We start from the raw sequence: 22,284 nt of genomic DNA, 5'->3' as shown, positions 1-22,284 counted from the left end.
ATTTGCTAGATGTCCCAATCGAGGACCTTCTCCTTGAAGTCGGTTGGTTTTCTTTCGAAGAACCATTCTTATAGTCGATTGATTAATCGACGATGAAATTTTTATGAATCGACGATTAATCGATGAAGACGATGTTGAAAGGAAGAAGAAGAAGATTTTTTTTTTCTTTGTGCGGCGATAGGTAGTCTGATTTTGGTTTTTGTTAATAAATTAGATTAGGTTTTTTTATATTTTGGTAGTTATTAATTTAGTTATAATCTCAATTAGGATTAGAGGGCAAATTAGTAATGTCTACGCTTTAGGACATCCCTTATAAGTATAGGGTAGATGGCCTTATAAGTTATAAAACAATGGTCCCTCAAAAAAAAAAAAAAAAAAAAAAAAAAAAAAAAAAAAAGAAAGGCTAGTCCAAAAAATCGTTCTTTTAATATGTTATCCGACATCTAAATCCACCACCAAATTCGACGCCCACATCGCCACTAAGCAGTAAAGTTTCTGCAACGTGTCCATTGGCTCAACTCAGTCCTCCTTCGGACTCCAACAACAGCCAAGTCCCAAGTGAGTCCACCACAGTCTTCTCTGTCTTCCACCACCCTTTCTCCGATCCAAAATCAAAATCATCGACTAATCATCCTCAGATTACCCCTCAACAATCATGTTATTCTCCGATTCATCACCTACAACTCTAATCCTCCTCTTAATCACTTCAATTTCCCTACTCCTAATCTTCTCCCCATCTTTACCCAACACCACCAATCCTAATCACTCCCTCTACCTCACTTTCACAGACAATTCATCCATTTCAAACAACCTTCAAATCCTCACCACTAGACCTCACATAGCCGGTTCATTACCCAACGCCGACGCCGCTTCTTTCGTCCTCTCCACTTTCAAATCCTACTTCCCTCCCCAAATCAATTCCCACATCGCATCTTACCACGTATCCTTAACGTACCCATCATCACGTACCCTCACTTTGATACGTCCTCATCCGTACCCGCTCACACATTTTGACCTCACCCAGGAGAATTACTCCAAAAATCCCTATGCTCACGAGGTGGGCGAAACGTTTCACGCGTTCGCGAAGTCGGGTACGGCCGTCGGACCGGTCGTGTATGCGAATTACGGGAGCGTCGAGGATTTCGAAAAGCTGAGACAGATGGGTGTAAACGTGTCCGGAACGGTTGTGTTGGCGAGGTACGGGAAGATATACCGTGGGGATATCGTCAGCAATGCCTATGATGCAGGCGCATTGGGTGTTTTGGTGTATACAGATAGGAAAGATTATGGTGGTCCGGAGGGCTTTCCTGATAACAAATGGATGCCACCAACTGGGGTCCAGGTCGGCACGGTTTATAATGGTGCCGGTGATCCGTCAACTCCTGGATGGGCTAGTACTAGTTCTTGTGAAAGATTATCAACGGATGAAATTGAACAAGGTGGTGAAGTTCCTCTGATTCCATCTTTACCTATATCAGCTGATGATGGTGAGTTAATCCTAAGGTCATTAGATGGACAAGTGGCGAAGGATGATTGGCAAGGTGATTCTAATGCTCCTGTTTATAGAGTTGGTCCTGGTCCTGGAATTTTGAACCTCACCTATAATGTAAGTAAAACTTTACTCATGCTGATTGATGTGTTACTGCATATGTTTTGCGAAATGGCCTGCGCAGAGATTCGTATTACGGACCTCAGATATGCGAGTTAAACCCTGAACCCATTGGCTTTGTGCTTCTTGCCTTTTTCATAGCTTGAGTTCAAATTTTCTTTGCTTATATGTCAGGGAAAATTTGTTATAAGCAAAATAGAGAATGTAATTGCTGTTATTCAGGGAGTTGAAGAGCCTGATAGGTAATGTTTCAAAAATCATCATTTGTACTTCATATGAGACCTTGTAATCATCCAAAATGAACTAGAATTGGTGCCTCTCTTCGTGTTGAGCAGTTCTGTACATACTTGAGCTTTGACAGACTAGGAATGAACATTTAGCATTGACTTATAGAAACAATGTGTAATGTAAGATGTTGCGTTTTGATGAATTTTAGCGAATTTGTTACAGATTTGTGATATTGGGTAATCATCGAGATGCATGGACATTTGGTGCCGTTGATCCTAACAGCGGAACTGCAGCATTACTAGATGTAATATTTTCGTTTTTCATTGGCTTTTTCACAAGACATTGTGCTGGTTAGAAAGAATTAGTAGTTTTATGGCATGTCATTGTGAAAATATAAAAGTTAGCTGTTTTGTGGTAGTATAGGTTGCAAGAAGACTTGGTAAAATGCAAAAGAGTGGATGGAGACCAAGACGAACGATTATCTTGTGCAATTGGGATGCTGAGGAGTATGGTCTGGTCTGTCACTCTATCATTCAACCTCAAAATATCGAATGTGCTGGCAATAATTGAAATTCTGATGTATGCAATTTTGTTCTTGTTCTTGTTGTAGATAGGTTCAACAGAATGGGTTGAAGAGAATAGAGAAATGCTGGCATCAAGAGCTGTTGCGTATTTGAACATGGATTGTGCTGTCTCAGGACCAGGATTTCAAGCTTCTGCAACTCCTCAGCTTGAGGAACTACTCAAAGAAGTTGCTCAACAGGTAATTGCAGCTATAAATTTATATTAGCAAAAATAATACTGCTGCATATGATGTAATTGCTCATTTTTCTTAGGCTAGCAAAAATAGTAGTTAATTTTTCCAATTTGACAATATTTCACTATTTTTTAAGGTTCCAGACCCGGATAATTCCTCGCAAACGATGTATGATTCTTGGACTGGTTCTAAAGGTTCTCCTACAGTAAGGGTTCTGAACAATTGACTAGAAAAATTGTAATTCCATTTGGGTAATTGAAGTATGCTGAACGCGTACTTGTTTCATCAATATACATTTGATTGCCACATTATAGACTTTCTTAAAAATGAATCAGTCAATACCGATGTTTTTGTTTTGAAGTTTGGGAGATTAGGAGGTGGAGGGTCTGATTATGCACCGTTTGTTCAACATGTTGGAGTGTCTGCCATTGATATGCTCTTTGGGGGAGGTATTTTACCACTCCTCCTTTTTCATATTTTTCAAACCGTTCAGAGAGATAAAATTGTACTCCACTGGGTTTGATCAATTCATAATATGTTTCATTGCAACTTGTACATGTCTTTTTAGAATGTTCTTAGACATCTGCAACGGAAAATGCTTCAAAAATGCAGGGTACCCTGTCTACCACTCAATGTATGATGACTTCACGTGGATGAGAAAATTCGGCGATCCTATGTTCCAAAGACATGTTGCAGGTATGTCTTGTTGTTTCCAATTCAGGATATTCGCTTCTTCTATATGATCTTCGAACATGAAACAACCCTGTTCCAGGTTTTTAAATCAAGATTTGGTGTCGAATAACTCATTGTTACAGATTCTTTTGCATTACTATTAGTTGATTTTGAATAACTCAATTTTCACTCAGCTGCAAGCATTTGGGGACTAGTTGCTCTTCGTCTTGCGGATGATGAGTTCTTACCTTTTAACTATCTCTCTTATGCAAACGAACTTCAGGTATTTGTGTACACTCAAAACCGAAGTCATATCTCTTCACCATAGCAATTTCTTTACGTACATTGTATTTCTTCATCTATCAACTAATTTGCAATTGACAGACAAGCACAAAGGAACTAGAAGACCAAATCTTGGGCAAGAGTGTGAGCCTCCTACCGTTGTACAGATCAATCCAAGAGCTTAAGAAAGCTGCAGTTAAAATCGATAAACAGAAAAAGGTAATCATTTGAATTCACACCAGTGTTTCATAATGTGTTTGTTAAGTGAATATCCAACTAAATAGCAGAAAAAACTCCAGGTGTTGGAAGACAGGAAAGGTTGGGCATCGCTGTGGAGAAGATATCCCTTCAAAGCAAGAGAGTTGAACGATCGGTTAATGATGGCGGAACGAGCATTCACTGACAGAGGCGGTCTCCCTGGGAGGCCATGGTACAAGCATTTGGTATGTCCCTCATTTCTTTTAACAACAAATTTTCAAAATTCACATTTTGTTTTTCTTTTCTACAGATTTATGGACCATCAAAATACAATGATTACGGGTCCAAATCATTTCCTGGGATAGATGATGCCATTGAAAAGGCAACGACCATGAACACTGTGGAATCATGGCGCCCGGTGCAACATGAAATCTGGAGAGCCTCTAGAGCCATAACACAGGCATCGTTAGTCCTCAATGGCAAACTGACATGATCCATATATGTCAGCATTGTTCCACATTGACATTATAGCCAATTTGCTTCGACATAATGAGTTAATCAGGTACTTAGTTTTTTTTACCGGTACATAAACTTTCTTTAGCAATATTGCAATATGCATTCTTTCAACATCGAAATATGCCTAAAACCCTTTCTAATACGGCAAATAGATTCATTGATGGTGATGCTTATCACAATCTTCTGTTAAGGACAAAAAATCTCAGCATTTTCTTTCGAAGGTTTTAGTCTAAAGTAGTACGTAATTGACTAAACTTCCCAAGAGGTCCCCGGATTCAAAAGTAGTGGGAAAGCGGAAACTTGTTTCCATGCACTTCACTAAAATCAATATTGATGGCTCCTTTTGTCACACCACTCACCACAAAAGACTGGGGAATTGGACAAACCATGAGAAATTATTGTGCACCATAATCCAATTTGCTGCAATATATATTGCTCATGCAATGCCCACCGACGTGCAATATTTTTTTCCCGACAAGATCCACCAGTGTGGCTTGTGCATTCAGGTACACAGTTCCTTAACATTTTGTGTGTTTCTATAATGTTTTCTCCAGCTCAACCTTGGAGTATAACGAAACAAATTTTAAATCAATATTTCAGATATTAGAAATCAAGGCAATTATATGGTACGAAGAGATCCAATCTGAAGTAGTGGGTAGCTAGCTGGCCTTGGAATCTGGTCATGTGAAGCTTCGTGACTATGCTAATGTTTGTTTAACAGTGGGTGGCAATTTCTAACTTCATAGGAAGAGAATTGCAAAAGTACAAAACCATGCGACTAGTTTTCATCATCGTTCATTTCTAGAAGTTTATCTCTAGAAGTTTGTTTACATGATTGATCAAGACATTAATAGTAGTGCACAAAGACCCGTCACCACCAATGCACTAACTATGGAGTATTCAAAAAACTATTACCTTCGTTCAAACATGGAGAAACTTCTTGCAGTTTGCCTTGAAAAAATTTATACCACTAAAATGGTGCCAATCTTGTCAAAAAGTTACATGGTGTACAAAAATCCTATATGTTTCTCATTGGTGGGCGTGCCCGAAAAACAGAAATGTCTCTCTACAGGAAAAACGTTATCAATAAAATACATGGTCTACAAAAAAACTTGTATTCCTTGTAATGCTGTTCCTCCATGGACCAATGATATACATCGTTTTGCGTATTGCATATTCGCTCTATAAAATAAAGAGGAAGACCTCTTCTTCTCCATTGTCATCCCACTTTTGGTTAGATACGGGTCTGCTTGCTTATTGCAGAAGAGATGAAGCCTCATGCTGTTTTCATTCCAGTCCCAGCACAAGGTCATGTGACTCCCATGATGACGCTAGCTAAGCTTTTCCATTTCAAAGGTTTTCATATAACCTTTGTCAATACAGAATTCAATCACCAGCGGTTGATAAATTCCAGAGGAGCTGATTCTGTTAAAGGTTTACCTGACTTCCGGTTCGAAACAATCCCCGACGGTCTTCCTCTACCTGAAGATTTAAATGCTACTCAATACGTTCCAGATCTCTTCCGCGCTCTCAGAGACAATATGTTGTTACCCTTTCGGGATCTAATCAAAAAATTGAACGACAACAGCAAGAACAGTTTATCATCTTCTTCTTCTTCCGAGGACATCCTACCTCCTGTTACATGCATCGTTTCGGATGGGATGACGCGTTTTGCTCTCAAAGTTGGTGTGGAATTGGGTATCCCAGTAGCTCAATTCTGGACTGCTAGTGCATGTGGACTCATCAGTTATTTGCATTTCTCCCAACTCATCCAAAAAGGTCTTGTACCACTAAAAGGTAACAATATTAGCACACCCTATGTTAAAAGATTTTTATGATTCGAGTTCAGAATTTATGTTTTAATGTTGTAGTTAACTGAAGTTTTAAGTATGTGCATGCAATTGTTGGCAGATGAGAGTGATCTAACAAATGGGTACCTAGACACCAAAATCGACTGGATACCGGGAATGAAAGATATCCGTTTAAGGGATTTTCCTGGTTTTGTTCGGACCATGGATATAAGCGACATCAACTTTGATTATTATATAACAGAACTTGCAGGCATGAATGAAGCTGCAGCTTTGATTATCAATACGTTCGATGCACTAGAGAAGGACGTTTTGGATGCACTCAAGTCTGATCAATTATCGTTACCTCCTATTTACACAATTGGTCCTATACACCAACTACTCCACCATGATGTCACAGCGGAAACTATGAAAAGCCACCCAAGTGCAAAAACAACGTCTATAGGGATCAATTTATGGAAAGAAGAAACGGAATGTCTTAAATGGCTTGATTCGAGAGAACCGAACTCAGTTGTCTATGTTAACTTTGGAAGCATCACTACAATGACCACGCAACAGCTTATTGAGTTTGCTTGGGGGTTAGCAAATAGCAAACACCCTTTCTTATGGATAGTTCGATCGGATATTGTAAAAGGAGACACCGCAACATTGCCACCGGAATTTGCAGAAGAAATCAAAGAAAGAGGCCTCTTAGCTGGTTGGTGTCCACAAGAAAAAGTATTAAATCATCCGTCTGTAGGCGCATTTTTGACACACAGTGGTTGGAATTCAACAATAGAGAGTGTTTGTGGTGGAGTTCCGGTGATCTGTTACCCTTTTTTCTCCGAACAACATACGAATTGTAGGTACTCGTGTGTTGATTGGGGAATCGGAATGGAGATTGATCATAACGTGACAAGAAATGAGGTTGAGAAGTCGGTGAAAGAACTACTGGAAGGAGAAAAAGGCAGAGAAATGAAGCATAAAGCCATGGAGTGGAAACAAAAAGCCGAAGATGCCATTTCACCCGGTGGCTCCTCCTTCGTCAATCTAGATGAATTAATTAATGAGTTTTACCAAAAAGTAAGCAATCAAGAACACGTAGTGTGGCCTAGTGAAGAAGGGTGTATCTCCTAGCTGTATTGTCGCCTAATTAATAAAGAAGCGTGTCTATCCTAGCTTTATGCATTTTAGCCTGTCATAAATTTGAGTCCAATATTGTGCAAACATTTTTAACAAGTACGCACGAAACAAATTAATTCTATTGGTTGGACTAAACAGATTATCAATTAGCATCTTTTAAATTATTTCTTTGTTTTTGTTTTAATTCAATTAGAAACTAAAAAAAATCGAATAATATATATTATATCGTGAAATTTAGTGATGTTAATATGGAAATAATTAAGTTGATTAGTTATAAGCCCAGTCATTGATTTCATAAGAAGTGGCAGCCTGGCAGGAAGGAGAAAGTGGTGGTAGTGACTAGTGAGATTGAAAGAAGTAGCAACCGTATGGGGCCCCACCTCCCTCACAAATTGTTCCAAAGTTCTCTCTCGTCACTAAATTGCAGAGAAATTTTCTCTTTTTGCTTCAAATTTCTTTCAAATATTCTGTGAAAAAAAAAAAAAAAAATTGTTTTTGTTGATACATGAAAAATAACTCCCCTTAATACGTCTAGGGTGTTCCTAAAGAAGTAGCTAAATTAGGTAAAAGCATGGGGACTTGGGGACTAAGCCCAAGTCCAACAAGAAAGTACTCACTAAAAGGGGAGGACAAGGAAGGGATTAGTAAATAAGAAGAAGGTTATCTTAAGAAATGGCATTAGGAGTAATTAAGGAGGTCTAGGACACATGGCATGATGTCATAAAAAAGGAGCTTTTTGGAAAGTCTATATAAGAAAGGAAAAGGTACAATGGAAAGAAAAATCTTTCTCTTACTATTCTTAGAAAAGTGAGGTCATTTGGTTAGCTAGGACGGGTAGAACCTCAAACCTAAATTCACCCTTCAACATTTGGCGACCACATCCGGAGGCTCGTGCCTAGCTCACCATGACACACATAGAAGGCACTATCTCAGGTGCGTTAGGAAAGCAAGCGGATGATCAACCCCTTAATCTGGACGAGGTGACGATGGAAGATGGTAGCAAGGAGGAAACACCGATCCTAGGCGTTATCAGGCAATCGGAAAGTCACAGATCCCAAGATAGAGAGGTAGCAACACCACGGGAAAAGAACAGACAGACAGCTCGACTAGCGAAACCCGTTTCCTCAACCTTACAAAACATGCAGGAAGAATTGAATGAGCGCTCACGAAGGAGGCAAGATCTCGAAGATTGGATAACAAGGGCAGTAAAAGTAGGACAAAGTACGCCTGAAGAGGCAACAAAATGAGGAAAACTCAAAGGTACCAAGGCGACAGTGACATCGCAAGAAAAAATCGCCGAGTACCTAGAACTAAACTATCATGTGGTAAAACAAGACAACCATTGCCGTGTGAATAGTCCGTATCCAGCGCACATTCGAGAATACTTATACCCCGATGACTACACCTCTCCCAAGTTCAAAGTATATGAGGGTCAAGGAAATGCGCGCGCGAGAACATCTCAGCTGATTTTTATCAGCAATGAACGACAGGGCTACAAACGGAAAACTGTGTTTAAAAGAGTTCCCCAAGTCACTTACTGGCACCGCGTTCACTTGGTATGATAATCTAAAGGAAGAAAGCGTGGATTCTTGGCAGACTTTATCCACACTCTTCCTTAGAAAGTTTTACTCAGCCAAAAGGAAGATAACGGAGATAGACCTGAGCAAGAACGAGCAGCGAATAGGCGAAGAAGTAGGGAAGTACATCTTACGGTTCCTACGCCTGGCATTGGATTGTCATGAAGACATCGACGAGGAAGCGCTTGTCGAGATCTGCGTACGCGGAATGGTCTCAGCTTTCAAGAGGAGTTTATTTAATTTCAGGTTCCAAACCTTTGTCGAGCTAAAAGAAGAAGCCGAGAGGATCGCTGACTGCATAGAAGAGATGCCGACAGATGTTGTTTGGCGCACCACAGTTAACGTTAGCGCTGCAACGGGAACCTCACGCAATGTGAGACCTAATGTTAATGAGGGTGGGAACCAATACCACGTGGATGGAAGAAATCAAGGGAGGAACGAAAGGAGGAAGCGCGAGTACAAAACACCACCACCTCTCCCTTGCAGTAAAGAACGCGCGATCAAGCTTCTGAATCAATGGGTCGCTGACAGGGCATTTCAGCTACCCCCAACCACAGTAGATATCAACAAAATGGACAAAATTTCGGCCAAATACTGCTGCTACCACCGAAGAATGGGACATCCAACAGAAGAGTGTTTCGCCATTTGAAGTATATTCGAGCACAAGCGAGCGGCTGGGGAACTCGAGGCGACAAGACAAACAATTGAGCATGATCATTCCCTCGCCGTTAACCCGAAAAAGAGAGGAAAGGAGAGTGCGGAGTACAAACCCACAAATTGTAACAATCATCTTTTGGTAAGAACGGCTTTCCTCATGATTAATGGGCTGATATCTCAAAAGGTCTCAAGGCAACCAAAGGCGCCTGATTCACAAAAGGTCCCGGGAACGCCAAGGACGCCCGGTTGACTGACAAGTTCACAAAAGGTCTCAGGACAGCCAAAGGCGCCTGATTGACTGATAAATTCACAAACGGTCTCAGGGCAGCCAAAGGCGCCTGATTGACTGACAAATTCACAAAAGGTCTCTGGTCAGCCAAAGGCGCCTGATTGGCCGACAAACTCACAAAAGGTCTCAAGACAGCCAAAGGAGCCTGACCGGAAGACAAACTCACAAAAGTCTCAGAGCACCAAAGCCCCATTGGAAATAAAAAGAGGGGGGAATAGGCGCGTTCTACCAACGCCCATCCCACCCAAGCCTTGTTCGAAAAAAAAGAGAGAAGGGGAATAGGTGTGTTTTACCAATGTCCACCCCATCCAAGCCCTATTTGAAAAAAAGATAAGGGGGGGGGGGGGGGGGGGGGGGGAATAGGCGCGTTTTACCAATGCCCATCCCACCCAACCCCCATTAAAAATAAAAAAGGGGGGAGTAGGCGCCCAACTGACTAAAAAATTCACAAAAACTCCAAAGAATCCAAGTACGCCTGGACGACTAACATTCGCGGAAGGTCTTAGGAACGCCAAGAGCGCCTGACCAATCAGAATCCACAAATCAAGACAAGTTTTGCTAATACATCCCTCCCCCCCAAAAAAAAATAAAAATAAAAAATAAAATAGAACGAAAGGGGAAGGCGTGTTCCACTAATTCCTGCTCTACCGGATACCCTCGAAAACGCCCACACAGTTCCCTGGTATTCACTCTGCCTAACGACTATCTACAAATTAAGACGAGGGAATAGACGCGCCCTACCCGCACCTACCCTAAGGACAGATGCTATCGCCAACGATGAGCATACTCAACAAGGATGCAAACATTCACCTAACCACACACACATTTCAATAATAATACAAAAAAATTATAAACAAGCAAAACAGTCAATAAATAAATACCAGCAACAAGAGAAATTAATCCAAACATCAACAGAATTTCCCACAATCCAAGAGCAAACCAACAACAAATCCAACAAAGGGAAACAAAAAAAAAAGAAAAGAAAGAGAAACCAACATAAGAACGAGGCGCCATAAGCGAATCAGAGTTTCTCGAACTCCTGTCGTTTCTTCTCGAGTTCTGCACGAACCGCCTCCTCAGCAGCCTCAGCACGCAGAACCTCGTCGGTTGCTAACCCAACGTCATTGAGCAGCAGGTTTAGCACCACCCTCTTGCTGGAAGTCGTCTCCAAACACTTCTCTAGCTTTTCCTCTAATTGATAGATTTGACCAGACAGACGACTACAAGGATCATTGTGGCTCTTTACCTTCGCCAACAGCTCCTTCAGCCACACTACATAGAACTTGACGTTGAGCGTGGATTGCACAGCGACTTCCCAGCTACGCAGCCTCGCCTGACGACAGGATCCTCCCCTACACGGGTGAGCTGGTCTGCAATCTCCAAGAGATTCCTAGTCATGTAACACAGGATATGGACAACCAAAAGACCCTCTGTCGCCATATGACCACCACCACGCTCAACGACGTCTCTATAGGTTGCAGCAAAAACAGTCGAAATCCAAAAGCCATAGACTAGGGTGTGGGTAGCGGGATCTACCTAGCCTCGGCACCGCTCACTACCAAAGGGAAGCGGAATCGCACATCCTCAGACTCCTCCGTTACGACAGGATTAGTCGTCACGTCAGCAACAGGAGTATCGGTTTGCTTCTCCGAGAGAATAGATGAACTGATGACATCCACTCTAGTGCGCTTAGAAGATCCGTCCCCACCAGGAACCACGCGCCTGGTACCGTCCATGTCGGGCTTCGTGGGTTCCTTTCGCTTCTTACCCATACCCTAACTCCAGCCACAATGTTAAAAAGAAAATAAAAACATACGATAATAACAATATGAAAAAAAGAGAGAGAAAACCAACCTCGGGAATTGACGAGTCCAACGGAGTATCAACAATCTTGGGACGAGACGCGGAGGAACTAGAAGACGATTCAGAGCTGCTAGTGGAGCCTGACAAATGAGAAATAAGCACCATCACGAAACAACTTAGATTTATAAAAAAAGAGAGGAGAGAAAGGCAAAGAGAGAGGAATAACAAAAACAAAGACACATATTAAATAGGGAACTACCTGCAGGATCATTAACGGTTGGTGCTACGTGGGATGAGGACCCACCAAATATTGACTAGATGGACCCAGAAGGGCTCATTGACTGCATAACGACACTAGAAGATACTGGAAGTTCACCCCTACCACGTACGTTCTCAGCCCTGAGAGGGTGAACTGATGATACATGAAGACGCGACGTTACCCAACCAGCCCCTGTAGGGAGGCGAACCCATAAGTCCCTCAGATGATCCACAAACGAAGGAGTCTGGCTGACACTCATATCCCTAGAAGGCTTTGATGCGCTTCTCCGATGACTTTGACGAGTCTGCAAAGGCGCGGTATTAGCAGAGGAACAAGGGCGCGGGGCAGACGATTGGTTCGCTTCCCGCATAGCTTTTTTCTTTAGACTACTCTCAGTCCAGTCACACTCAGGCATGTTCAAGTATTCCTCCATCACATAAGAAGGGGGCTTCCACCCTAGGCGACTGGAAGAAGGAGTTCCCTAAGGAAACGATTCCCGCCACTCATCTCGTCAAAATAAAGGGAAAACGAAATGATGAATAGTGAAACACAAGGTGGAGGGAATAGCAAATACCTGAAGTGCCAAAGGACTAGCAGCTGGCTTCATATTTAACCGCGGAGGCTTACGATCGGAAAACGACCCCTTCTTCGGCTTCGTAGGCTCACAACCCTCAGGTGGGGCCCAAGAGGTCACCTCGGGATCTGAGCGACCCTTATTAGCCGGAACGAGGCGATGCTCGGCAGCTATGGCGTCATCAAGTTTGATTCGACCAGACGCATGAAGCTCCCGAAGATCCTGAGCAGTCAAGTCGTGAGGAGGAGAAGACTCGCGCAAGAGAAAGTTCAAAGCCCAGCGCCGTAAGAAATCATGATACTCGTGGGACCTTTCAGTAACTGCTAGGAGCCGCGCAGGGGTGCCTGAATGAAAAATTGATCCCTAGATCAGACAAGCACATCGCTCCTTTGAAGACGTAACCATTGAAGCTAGCAATAACATCCTCGACGTCAGAACTTTCGAGGGGAGGGAACCTATGAGGAACCCCTTGATCGAACCCCACTTGCCGAGCCGCGGGATCAGGGTTGTAGGACATGGAAATGAACTTACCAGCGTAGAAACCTGGAAGATAACCCGGCAACACGGCCATAACTGAATTAAAATCGTCCTCTGGAAGGAGCTTTGTCGAATCCAATTCTGCGTCAAAGGGTGCAACAAAATCATAATGCGCAGGAGATGACCGATCGTCTTGGTAAGGGGATGGTTCAAAATCCTTGGCCACGTCCAAGTGTTTACCAAGATCTCCCTTAGGGACTTTCCCTTTCAAGTTCCAAAGAGCCATCCACGGGTAACCGTAAACAACGAGGAGCTTCTTTACGGAACCATCGTCCTGTTTCACATCTTCTTCCCGGTGAATCGCGAGTTCATTAGGCTCAGGAGCGCACGGGGGAACATGCTCCCAGTACCAAGCCTGCATGAAAGAAGCTGGGATGTAGGTCTCGATCTTGTGAGACGAACCCACCGTCTGAAGATCTTGACAGAACAAATCAAGATGGTGGTATAAACCACCTAAGAACATTGGTGCAAGTGAAAAAGAGACGTCGCGGGACAGCAACACTGCCATTGGCACGAGCTCACCTCTGATGGTATCCTGGGGACTGTATTCAAATATGTCGTGACAAAGCCAGAATAAAATGAAGGCAGCTAGTTCCACGCGGGGATTCTTCTCCTTGCGTTTAGGAGGGAACACCTTATCACCGATCATCTGAGGAGCCCAATATTTCAGCCAAAGAGAAAAAGAAGCGCGGCGATTAACTTTAATGACCCATTCAGGATCAGCTTCTGTCGGGTCTGATGAACCATGGATCGACTCAGAGGCGCGGATGGAGCTGGTTAACAGGCGATCGCCAGGAGGGCGCCTGTGAGGTGCTTCATTCTCTTTTACCCACTTAGCCTTCCGCTTCTGAGCAGATGAAGCACTACAAAAAAACTGAGTTTTAGTCATGGCAAAGGACCGTGGAAGTTGATCAAAAATTCGTGGAAAATGAAAATATTCCACGACAAGATGGTCGTAACAAATACTCCAATGGCTAATACTATTTGCCACGATACCTGCCATGGTTTTTGTCCCGTCTCTAATGGTACAAGGCCATTTTCCATGAAGTCTGTCGTGAATACTTAAGAATTAGGATGCACATGTTTGTGGTAACTTTCCACGGATATTACCAGCACGTGGCTATTGGTTCAACTATTTGCTGCCATTATGTTTTCTTGAAAGGGCATTTCGGTTATAATATTTGGTACTGAATAGTTTCAAATTGACCTGAAAATGAGATTTATTACGCTACAATCATTCCAACAACATCGTTTTATCATTCAAACCAAATTAGAAGGTTTTAATACATTCAAGTACAAAGAAAATTTATATACAATAGAAATTCAAGACTAGTGCTGAGTTTCCAACAAAGGATTGTTGAAGTTGAACGTTACAAAATAAAATTGAAATGAGTAAAACAGATGGATGATGTAACATTCGTGTACTTGCATATTGGTCTACTCGGGCGTTTTGATGTGTTCACAGAAATATACAGGGGGTTAGTCCTCGAGTGATTTCGGGAGAGTTGAGTGTCTTTTAAATCTCAGGGATTTTGAGAGAGTTTGAGAGAGTGTAGGAAGTTTGAGAGAGTTTGGTGTTTTTGAGTTCAGGGAGTTTGGGGGTGTGTAGGGAGTTTGAGAGAGTTTATTAGAGGGAGTTTGGGGGAGTTTGAGAGAGTTCACTCCTAACTCATTCTCTTTTAAGAAACAATAAACCCTTATTTGCAAATAACATTGATCTTTAATCAAAAGAAAAAAATAAATGAAAATGATCATATCTCTGTATCAATAGTATGTTATTTTGTGCAACAAGATAAATTTTTTTCCCTTCAATTTAACGGTCTCCATACAATTCTAACTCCCTTTGTTCACGAACATTTTCCCACATATCATCCGCTATTCTCTTTCTCCATGCATTAGCTTCTTGACGTTGTTGTTCTTGAGTTTGTTGTGTCAAAATTTCATCTTCATTTACAAGCGTTGATGGATTGCTATCTTCCTCTTTCTCGACCGGAAACTCATCTAAACGGCATTCTTTTCGTAAGAAGTTGTGTAGGCCTGCACAAGCTGTCATTATCTCCGCTTGCACCTGATACGGAAATGGAGGTTGAGACTTAAAGATCAAGAAACGATACTTCACAACACCGAACAATCTTTCAACTACATTCCTCAAAGAAGCATGACGCATGTTAAATAATTCTTCAGCCTTTTTCGCATGATTACCCGTACCAGAAAATTCTTTCAAATGATAACGTTGGCCACGAAATGGTGTTAAACAATATCGTCGGTTTGCAAACCCACCATCCCCCAAGTAATATTTACCTGAATAAAACACAAAAAGAAAACTTCGTCAAGTAGAACCCGAATATAACTTAACCAAAAAACTCAAAACTTCACATTTGATAAAAGTAAAATTACCTTGCGGTATTTTCAATCCATTTCTTTTTGTCATTGCGTCGTTAAGTATTTTTGAATCATGAGCATACCCTTCCAATCCACTGAGCACGTATATGAACTCCAAGTCGAAGTTGCAAACCGCTAACACATTTTGAGATGTAATTCCATGTCGATTCCGATAAACGGCTGCATTTCTTTTCTCTACCATTGCTGGGATATGTGTAGTCCATAGCTCCAATGCAATCCTTAAAGTAAGGATAAAAACGTGTACTCTCACGAATTTTAAATGGAGTTGCACTTGTTGGCTTAGCCATCATCCTCGGAGCTATAGAATTTAAAGCTCGCAACATCTTGTTGAAGTTTTTACTAACTGTCCACCGAGAGCGACCAAATGGGTCACGTATTGTGCAATATCGTGAACTTTGGCCAACAACGAGTAAAAATGTACCAAACATTTCTTTAATAGAAACACATCTTGTATCACATAATGATGTAGTTCTCTAATGATACAACATAGTTTTAGAAAAATATCAGGGTACATCCTATAACTTCTTCGAAAGTCTTCTGGGTCTTGACGCAAAACTCTCCTTATATAGTTATATCCAAACAAAGTAACTGGGCGTCTCATTGGTCTTTCAATACGCTGACTTTGTATGTATTGCAATTGCTTGATTATATCCATCAACCATGAATGCACCGCTGAAAGTATATTCAAAAATATGGATAGTTCAAATTCATTATTGATGCTTACCTCTTCATCATCACTGCTTTCTTCTTCTGTATCAAAGGCTTCATCTTCACTATCAGTAGATAAATCCAAATCAGACATGTTCACCTAAAAAGCTGATAAAAGTACTTTTTTTTTATTAGAATCATCATTATTTCAAAAGCATAAAAGTATATGTATATAGAAAATAAGCATATAGAATATAAAGTTCATAAATTCAATCATAATAACCATAAAGATGTCAACCCATAAAAATTAGTAGCAATCAATCCATAACAATAAGTTCTCAACTAGGAGAAAAGAAAAATTAAATACTAATAGTTATGAAGAAAAACGATCAAATGTTGTAACTCTAAAAGCCAATTAAACCTAATAGAAACTTGCAAAGATGACAGGTTTATGCTTTTAACTTTGAACCAATCCACAACTTTCTCTCTTCAGGAGTAAAACGTATGAATAAGTTCTTCTTGTGATTGTTGTCCAGCATTTCAATTACTTTCATCTTATCTTCCGAAGAAATTTCATTCATGCCATAAACAAGATCCCATACTTGGTTATCTTTCTTATCCTTATCAATTCTGCGCATTTCTTTTTCAATTTTGCGGTCTTCTTTCTCTTTCGCAATAAGAGCATGCATTGAATCAATAGAAGAAGAAATCGATGAACTGTTGGCAATCAATTTCTCTAGATAATCATACTGCCCAGTAGGATTAGTTGATGTAGAAGAGTCACCAATGTCACACCTTGGTCTTTTCTTTGGTGCCGTTTTTCTGACAGGAATTTTCTTTGTGTTCATATCTTGAGTTTCATCTTTATCTTGTTCATCACTTTCCTCTAAGCCATATCCCACGTATGATACGTTAAAATCATTTTCATATTTCTCTCGTTGAGTATAATCAACATCGAAGTAATCATCTTGTTCATCTTCCTTATCACAGGTTCTAGCACTTGTACCCTCATGGGTAAGATCAACTGTAACTTTTCCAGAAGCACATTTATTCCCAAAAACAATAAGCAAGTCACCATAGTCTTTACCATTATCTTCCCTTAAGTTAGTTTGGTTTGGATGGCTCTGTTAATATATAAAAAATAAATAAAGGATAAAGCATGAATTAGAACTCTGCACAAAATAGAAGAAAAAAATATCAAATTTAGTTTTCAGTAAGTAACACACACATACCTCAAAGTAATTGTTCCACATCTCGTCGGATCCAGTAATCATCTTGTTAGCATCATCCCAACCGAATCCAGAAGTACAAGATTTGAACAAATCCTGGTATTGACCAAATCTAGTCTTCAGCCATCTATGTTTCCATTTATAGTTCTCAAAAGATTTTTCACAACCACATGGTTGGTTAAGTTTTGGAAGTATCTCCTCTTCCACTATTCTCTTAGTAAAACATCCACTAGTGTCTTTCTTCTTCTCAAGTGTATCTTCTACCAACAGTTCCAATAATTTCCCAGTCTCTCGAGTTGTCCATTGTTTGTAATTCGTAGTCACTTCCGTTTCCGGTTCCGTATTCTTATTCTTCCTAACATTCTTTTTCTTGTTGTTGTTTTCAGCAGGTTGGATGGATTTTTCCATTCTATGGTGTGACATGTTAGCTACATTAGTACTTAGACTAATACTAGAACTTAACAAAGCAAGGATAGTAATAACACCAAACAGTCTAATGTAAACATGATAAAAAATTGCGATACTAGATTACACAGTACTAACACGCAGAGCTACTTAGCCAAATTGTTAATCAAAGAAAATCCCTTAGCAACTCCTTGCAACAAAAGCACCTTATGAATTGGCTAAAACACTCCAATACGGAATGAAGTACACCACTGTATTGAACTTTGGCATATAGAATAGAAGAGAAGTATGTGTCTAAATAAGATGACTTAACAAGTGATAGTGATTCTCAATGACACCCATGCAAAGTAGCAAGCCAATTAATGCATGATGACATAACAAATTATGAAGATAGCTGTAAAGGAATTCTGTTTCACCGAAACACAGTTTCAGATTGTCCAATCTTTGCAGTACTAATGCTTACCTGATCCTCTTTAAATTTTTATGGTACACTTATAACTCAATATTCCACAACACACTCAAAAATCATAGCATTCCAACGGTTCAGTAAAACGATACATTACTCAGAACCCGACTACTTTCATACAGAATTTAGTTCCGGATTTCTCACACTTTGGTGTACCTAAAGTGATCATAACTTCATGCAATTTCTACAGTAGGTAACCTTCATATATACAAACATCATACTAAAATTTCAGCTTTGTCCGATAAGCGGAGAATGAGATAAATAGGAATCAGTCCTCTATTCGGGATTTAAACTCAGCAGACCATAGTCATATATTGTGCAAGCTTTGCAGTAGCAAACTTGACCTGATCCGTGTGAAAATTTTACTGTACTTCTATAACAAGGTAAAATAAGACATACTCAAATTTGATCATATTCCAACGGTTGAATTTAAAGATATCATTATAATCAAATCATGCAATTTCTTACCAAGATCTTTTGAACCACAAATTAGGGTTTTGACAGAGAGTTCCCACAAAAAAAAACTATACACACAATCAAAATAAACAATCCTGGAGATCAAAGATATGAAAAACAATCAAAATAGTACACAAATCAAACTATTATAAACAATCATGGAGATCAAAGAAGAAAAAAAACATACCTGGAAAAAAACGTTTCCTCTTCTTTCTCCTATGGTTTTCTACGCACCAAACTCCTTCCCAAATCTCTACTCTTTTGAGAGATTTGTTGTGAAACCAAAATACACTAAAAACTCCTTCGAACTCCCCAAAGCAACCAACTCCCTACTATTGTAGGGTTTTATGACTAACAGGAAGTTCAAGAGCTTTTTTTAAACTCCCCAGCGACTAACAGGTGTTTTCTAGAGAGTTTAGGAGACTCCTCTAAACTCCCCCACGACTAACGGAGATTTGGAGAGACTCCGTCAAACTCCCTCAGCACTAACAGGAGAAAACCTAAATACATTAAAATCTCTCGAACTCTCCCACGACTAACCCCCTGATAGTCTCTCATCCACCAATTTTCCGAACTCACTCACTGTGTCACTGATTCGACCAAAACCTGCAATAAGAGAAGTTGGAAGCATCAGAAAAAGTTCTGAAATGTTTTAAATTCATTTCAAAGATGAAATAGTTCATGCCTGCATTCATCGCCTTGCTTAGTAAAATCGTTCTTACCCAACCAAACTCCTATGAGGATCTGCAAATTAGGATCAACTTTAAGACGAGCTTATTAAGAGAATAAACAAATTCCAATGTGATTGTCCTAGGTCCTCATTGGGGAGAAATCACCCCCTTGATAAGAAGAACTCTAAAATGTACCCAAAACTTAGACCTTGGGGTGATACAAAAGCTACAGATGCCTAAGAAGTACGAAATCTATGAAAGTAAAGATTGTATCACTAGAGTGGAAGCCCAAAACATTCTTATAGTTCCCACAAAGTTACTCTGGTAATGAAGCTTTAATCTGAATATGATGTGCCACTTCAGTTTCATCAACTTCACATCTTGCAACTGTGAGTATCTTTCTATTAGATTAACAAAATAGAGATCAATTGTTTTAGTTTCTTAAAGTAGAAGCCATAACTAATAACTGTGAGGAGATCAAATCCAACTTCAAATGCAAGACAAAGATGGCAGGCTGCACATATGATCCATAAAATTTAGTGTTACGCGATCTCTGTAAGTACGTGAAGTCCCAAAATAATTCAATATACCTGTGAGTGGTGGTCGCCAACTCCAGCAACATCACCTTTCAGTCCTCTGAGAGCAAGTGGCACACTTATCTGACCAACATACATGTGGTTTGATTTTATAGCAGAATTGATGATGTGATCAACTGCCTATAAAAAAAATCGAAAACAGATGCTTTCTGGGTAGAATCAAGTGATTACGCAAAAAACTCTTGTGTGGAACAAAAAGCATTAAAGAATCACAAGATTATCAAAGTGAAAATTCGATGTGGAACTACTAACCAAAATATCATGTCAATAATTACATTGACCTACATTGAGAAGTAAAATGTCATAAAATCTACAATAGGTTTTAGACAATAGTTGCTTGCCAAGTAAATGTCTGCTGACTCCAATTCCAGCAAATTGAGCCAGCAAAAAATACCGTAAAAAATAAGAGATTGGAATATATACTTGAATGTGTAAGCAACTCCTTAGTTTAAGCTCAAGTATATAATCTGTATAAATTCAACAAGATGATAAATGACTAGCTAGAGTGGTTACCCACAAGAGCTTTTGGGGTGATAAACATCAAAACAAACCTCAAGGTACCTGTCTTGACCAGATTTCACATATCAAAAAGAAATTTGGATCAGCAGTCGTTTCCTCGGCAAGCAGAGAACTCAGAGCATCTCTACCGTGATCTGAAAACACAAGAATACAGAAGGAAGTATCAAATATAGCGTGAATAACTGAAGCCATAAGTATCATTCCAAACAAAAAGTTTGTGTAGATGTTGATCAAATAAGAGAAGGGTTTACAAATAAGGAACTCAAACAAAAACACCTAAAGAAAGTCTGCAAGTTTCATCCACTTTTACCACCAGCTTTGGAGCAACTTTAGTAGTATCATCATTTTTGGTAGTTTGAGGTATTCCATAACTCTGTCTGGATGCCAACACCACTCTCTCTATGGCTTCCACATGTTACTATGCTAGTGATGGTTCTTTTTGTGCAACTTTCAATTATTGGAACAAAATCTTGCACAAAGATGAGGATATAAGAGGAAGTCTGAATGAAATATTCGTATCGACATGCATAAGAATCACAAATGAACTGTCAAAGAAACAAATAGGAAGTAAAATGCAGATATACACAAAGCTGCCTCATTCTCCAACAACTAAGTTTGTTTTTTAGACAACAACATCTATTCAATAAGTGCGAATAATTGAGTATTATCCAGTCGCAATTATATACGACAATGAACCATATGAACATTAATTATAAAACCAAATTCGTGTATATACCCATTGCTTAAATGCTTAAGAATACATTACCTAGAAGTATTATGTGTATAACTTAATCTCAGTAGATCTCTGTCTAGTTACACAGTATAATAACTATGTCTATGTTTTATCAATATCAAACAGAAATCAAATAACACAACAAACACGATCAACATAATTAATCATAAGAACCAGCCATGACTACATTTAGTAGATGGTACAATAATACAAAAAAAAAAGTACCAAATTTTTAGAATATTTATCTTTTTCTGATGAAGTGAAGAATAACCACCACCACCGCTTCCATTGACCTTATTCTCTCTTATTTTCTTTTCCTTTTCCTTCTCTGCTCCATATAATCATCAATTCCAGCAATAACGAAATTTCATATCCACGTATTAGAAAAATTAAACTAATACATATTAGATTTCAAAATTAAATTACAAAATCACAAAAAACAAGGAATTAGATTTCCAGACATAAAAATGGAAAGAATCCATATTTTTCGAGGAGATATCCTTTACCCTATGATATTTCAGTACCTAGGGTCTGTAAGACGATATTCTCATTATCCAAGTTGTCGTTGAAGAAGAGGAAGAAAGGAGGAAAGTCGAAAAAATCGTTCATATTTGATTTGATTTTAATGGGAAGTTCCTTCCTAACATAGTGTCACACCTCCAAAATGCCTTTGCAAATTTCTGCGAAAGTGTAACTCGGCAGCGCAAGTGGTTCTGTGAAAAGCTTCACCCAATTGCACTTCAGCCTTATAAGTTTGTACCAATACAAACAGCTAACTCTTCAGGTTTACCAGCGGAAGTCTTTAACCTTCTTTCTCTTCACTTAAACTCATCAAATGCACCCCATAATACATTCAATCCATGCCATACTTTACCAACAACAATCAGCCAACCAAGAACACTTAGAACATGATACAATCAACTCTTTTTATTGCATCAAAGGGAAGAAATACAAAACTTAGTCCACTTGGGACTTACACAGACTTGTTCACCTTTGAACCAAGCCTTAGTCTTACAAAAACTCTCCTATTCACTCACATATTCAAACTCACTCTCACATATGTTTTCCTTAGCAATCCTGCCGAATTTTCCCAACCTTAGGACTATTTATACAGCAGTTTTACTTGGACAAACTGTGCACAACCGTTTGCACATGCTAGGGACATCCATTTGTCCATAAAGCAGTTCTGCCAACTGCCAATAACTGTGCTAACTGGCTAGTTCTTCTCTAATCCGCGCCAGCCATCCAACACTTGTTCTCTAGCAGTTAG

General features: G+C 39.8%; 3 protein-coding genes across 5 annotated transcripts; all 3 read left to right on the top strand.

The window, feature by feature from the left end:
- Positions 1 to 478: 478 nt before the first annotated feature.
- Positions 479 to 5,373, top strand: LOC113317114 (probable glutamate carboxypeptidase LAMP1). 3 transcript variants are annotated; one of them, XM_026565249.1, is made up of 14 exons: positions 479 to 1,606; positions 1,784 to 1,851; positions 2,060 to 2,141; positions 2,261 to 2,353; positions 2,448 to 2,600; positions 2,731 to 2,799; positions 2,956 to 3,043; positions 3,207 to 3,290; positions 3,461 to 3,549; positions 3,651 to 3,767; positions 3,848 to 3,991; positions 4,057 to 4,308; positions 4,415 to 4,768; positions 4,863 to 5,373. In XM_026565249.1, exons 1-12 carry the CDS (start codon positions 656 to 658, stop codon positions 4,237 to 4,239), a joined length of 2,121 nt encoding a protein of 706 aa, XP_026421034.1. In that variant the 5' UTR covers positions 479 to 655; the 3' UTR covers positions 4,240 to 4,308; positions 4,415 to 4,768; positions 4,863 to 5,373. The 3 variants fall into 3 exon arrangements, with proteins under 3 accessions (XP_026421034.1, XP_026421035.1, XP_026421033.1); XM_026565250.1 differs by having other exon boundaries at positions 2,261 to 2,348; positions 2,452 to 2,600; positions 4,057 to 4,768; XM_026565248.1 differs by having other exon boundaries at positions 4,057 to 4,768.
- A 157-nt stretch (positions 5,374 to 5,530) lies between these two features.
- Positions 5,531 to 7,186, top strand: LOC113316430 (7-deoxyloganetin glucosyltransferase-like). Its single transcript, XM_026564612.1, has 2 exons — positions 5,531 to 6,059; positions 6,174 to 7,186. The coding sequence occupies exons 1-2, from the start codon at positions 5,531 to 5,533 to the stop codon at positions 7,184 to 7,186; spliced, it is 1,542 nt and encodes a 513-aa protein (XP_026420397.1).
- Positions 7,187 to 8,671: 1,485 nt separating this feature from the next.
- On the top strand, positions 8,672 to 9,418 carry LOC113316429. Its single transcript, XM_026564611.1, has one exon. The coding sequence runs from the start codon at positions 8,672 to 8,674 to the stop codon at positions 9,416 to 9,418; it is 747 nt and encodes a 248-aa protein (XP_026420396.1).
- The last annotated feature ends 12,866 nt before the right edge of the window (positions 9,419 to 22,284 follow it).

Source organism: Papaver somniferum, chromosome 10, assembly GCF_003573695.1.
Source record: "Papaver somniferum cultivar HN1 chromosome 10, ASM357369v1, whole genome shotgun sequence".
NCBI classification, from domain to species: domain Eukaryota; kingdom Viridiplantae; phylum Streptophyta; class Magnoliopsida; order Ranunculales; family Papaveraceae; genus Papaver; species Papaver somniferum.
This window is presented reverse-complemented; position numbering and strand designations above follow the sequence as displayed.

Excerpts from the sequence above, each read along its gene's own strand:
- LOC113317114 (XM_026565249.1), top strand. The coding sequence starts at position 656 with ATGTTATTCTCCGATTCATCACCTACAACTCTAATCCTCCTCTTAATC. Across the intron at positions 2,354-2,447 it reads ATGCTGAGGAGTATGGTCTG|ATAGGTTCAACAGAATGGGT; the intron begins GTCTGTCACTCT and ends TTCTTGTTGTAG. Across the intron at positions 3,768-3,847 it reads AAATCGATAAACAGAAAAAG|GTGTTGGAAGACAGGAAAGG; the intron begins GTAATCATTTGA and ends AAAAAACTCCAG.
- LOC113316429 (XM_026564611.1), top strand. The coding sequence starts at position 8,672 with ATGAACGACAGGGCTACAAACGGAAAACTGTGTTTAAAAGAGTTCCCC.
- LOC113316430 (XM_026564612.1), top strand. The coding sequence starts at position 5,531 with ATGAAGCCTCATGCTGTTTTCATTCCAGTCCCAGCACAAGGTCATGTG. Across the intron at positions 6,060-6,173 it reads AGGTCTTGTACCACTAAAAG|ATGAGAGTGATCTAACAAAT; the intron begins GTAACAATATTA and ends AATTGTTGGCAG.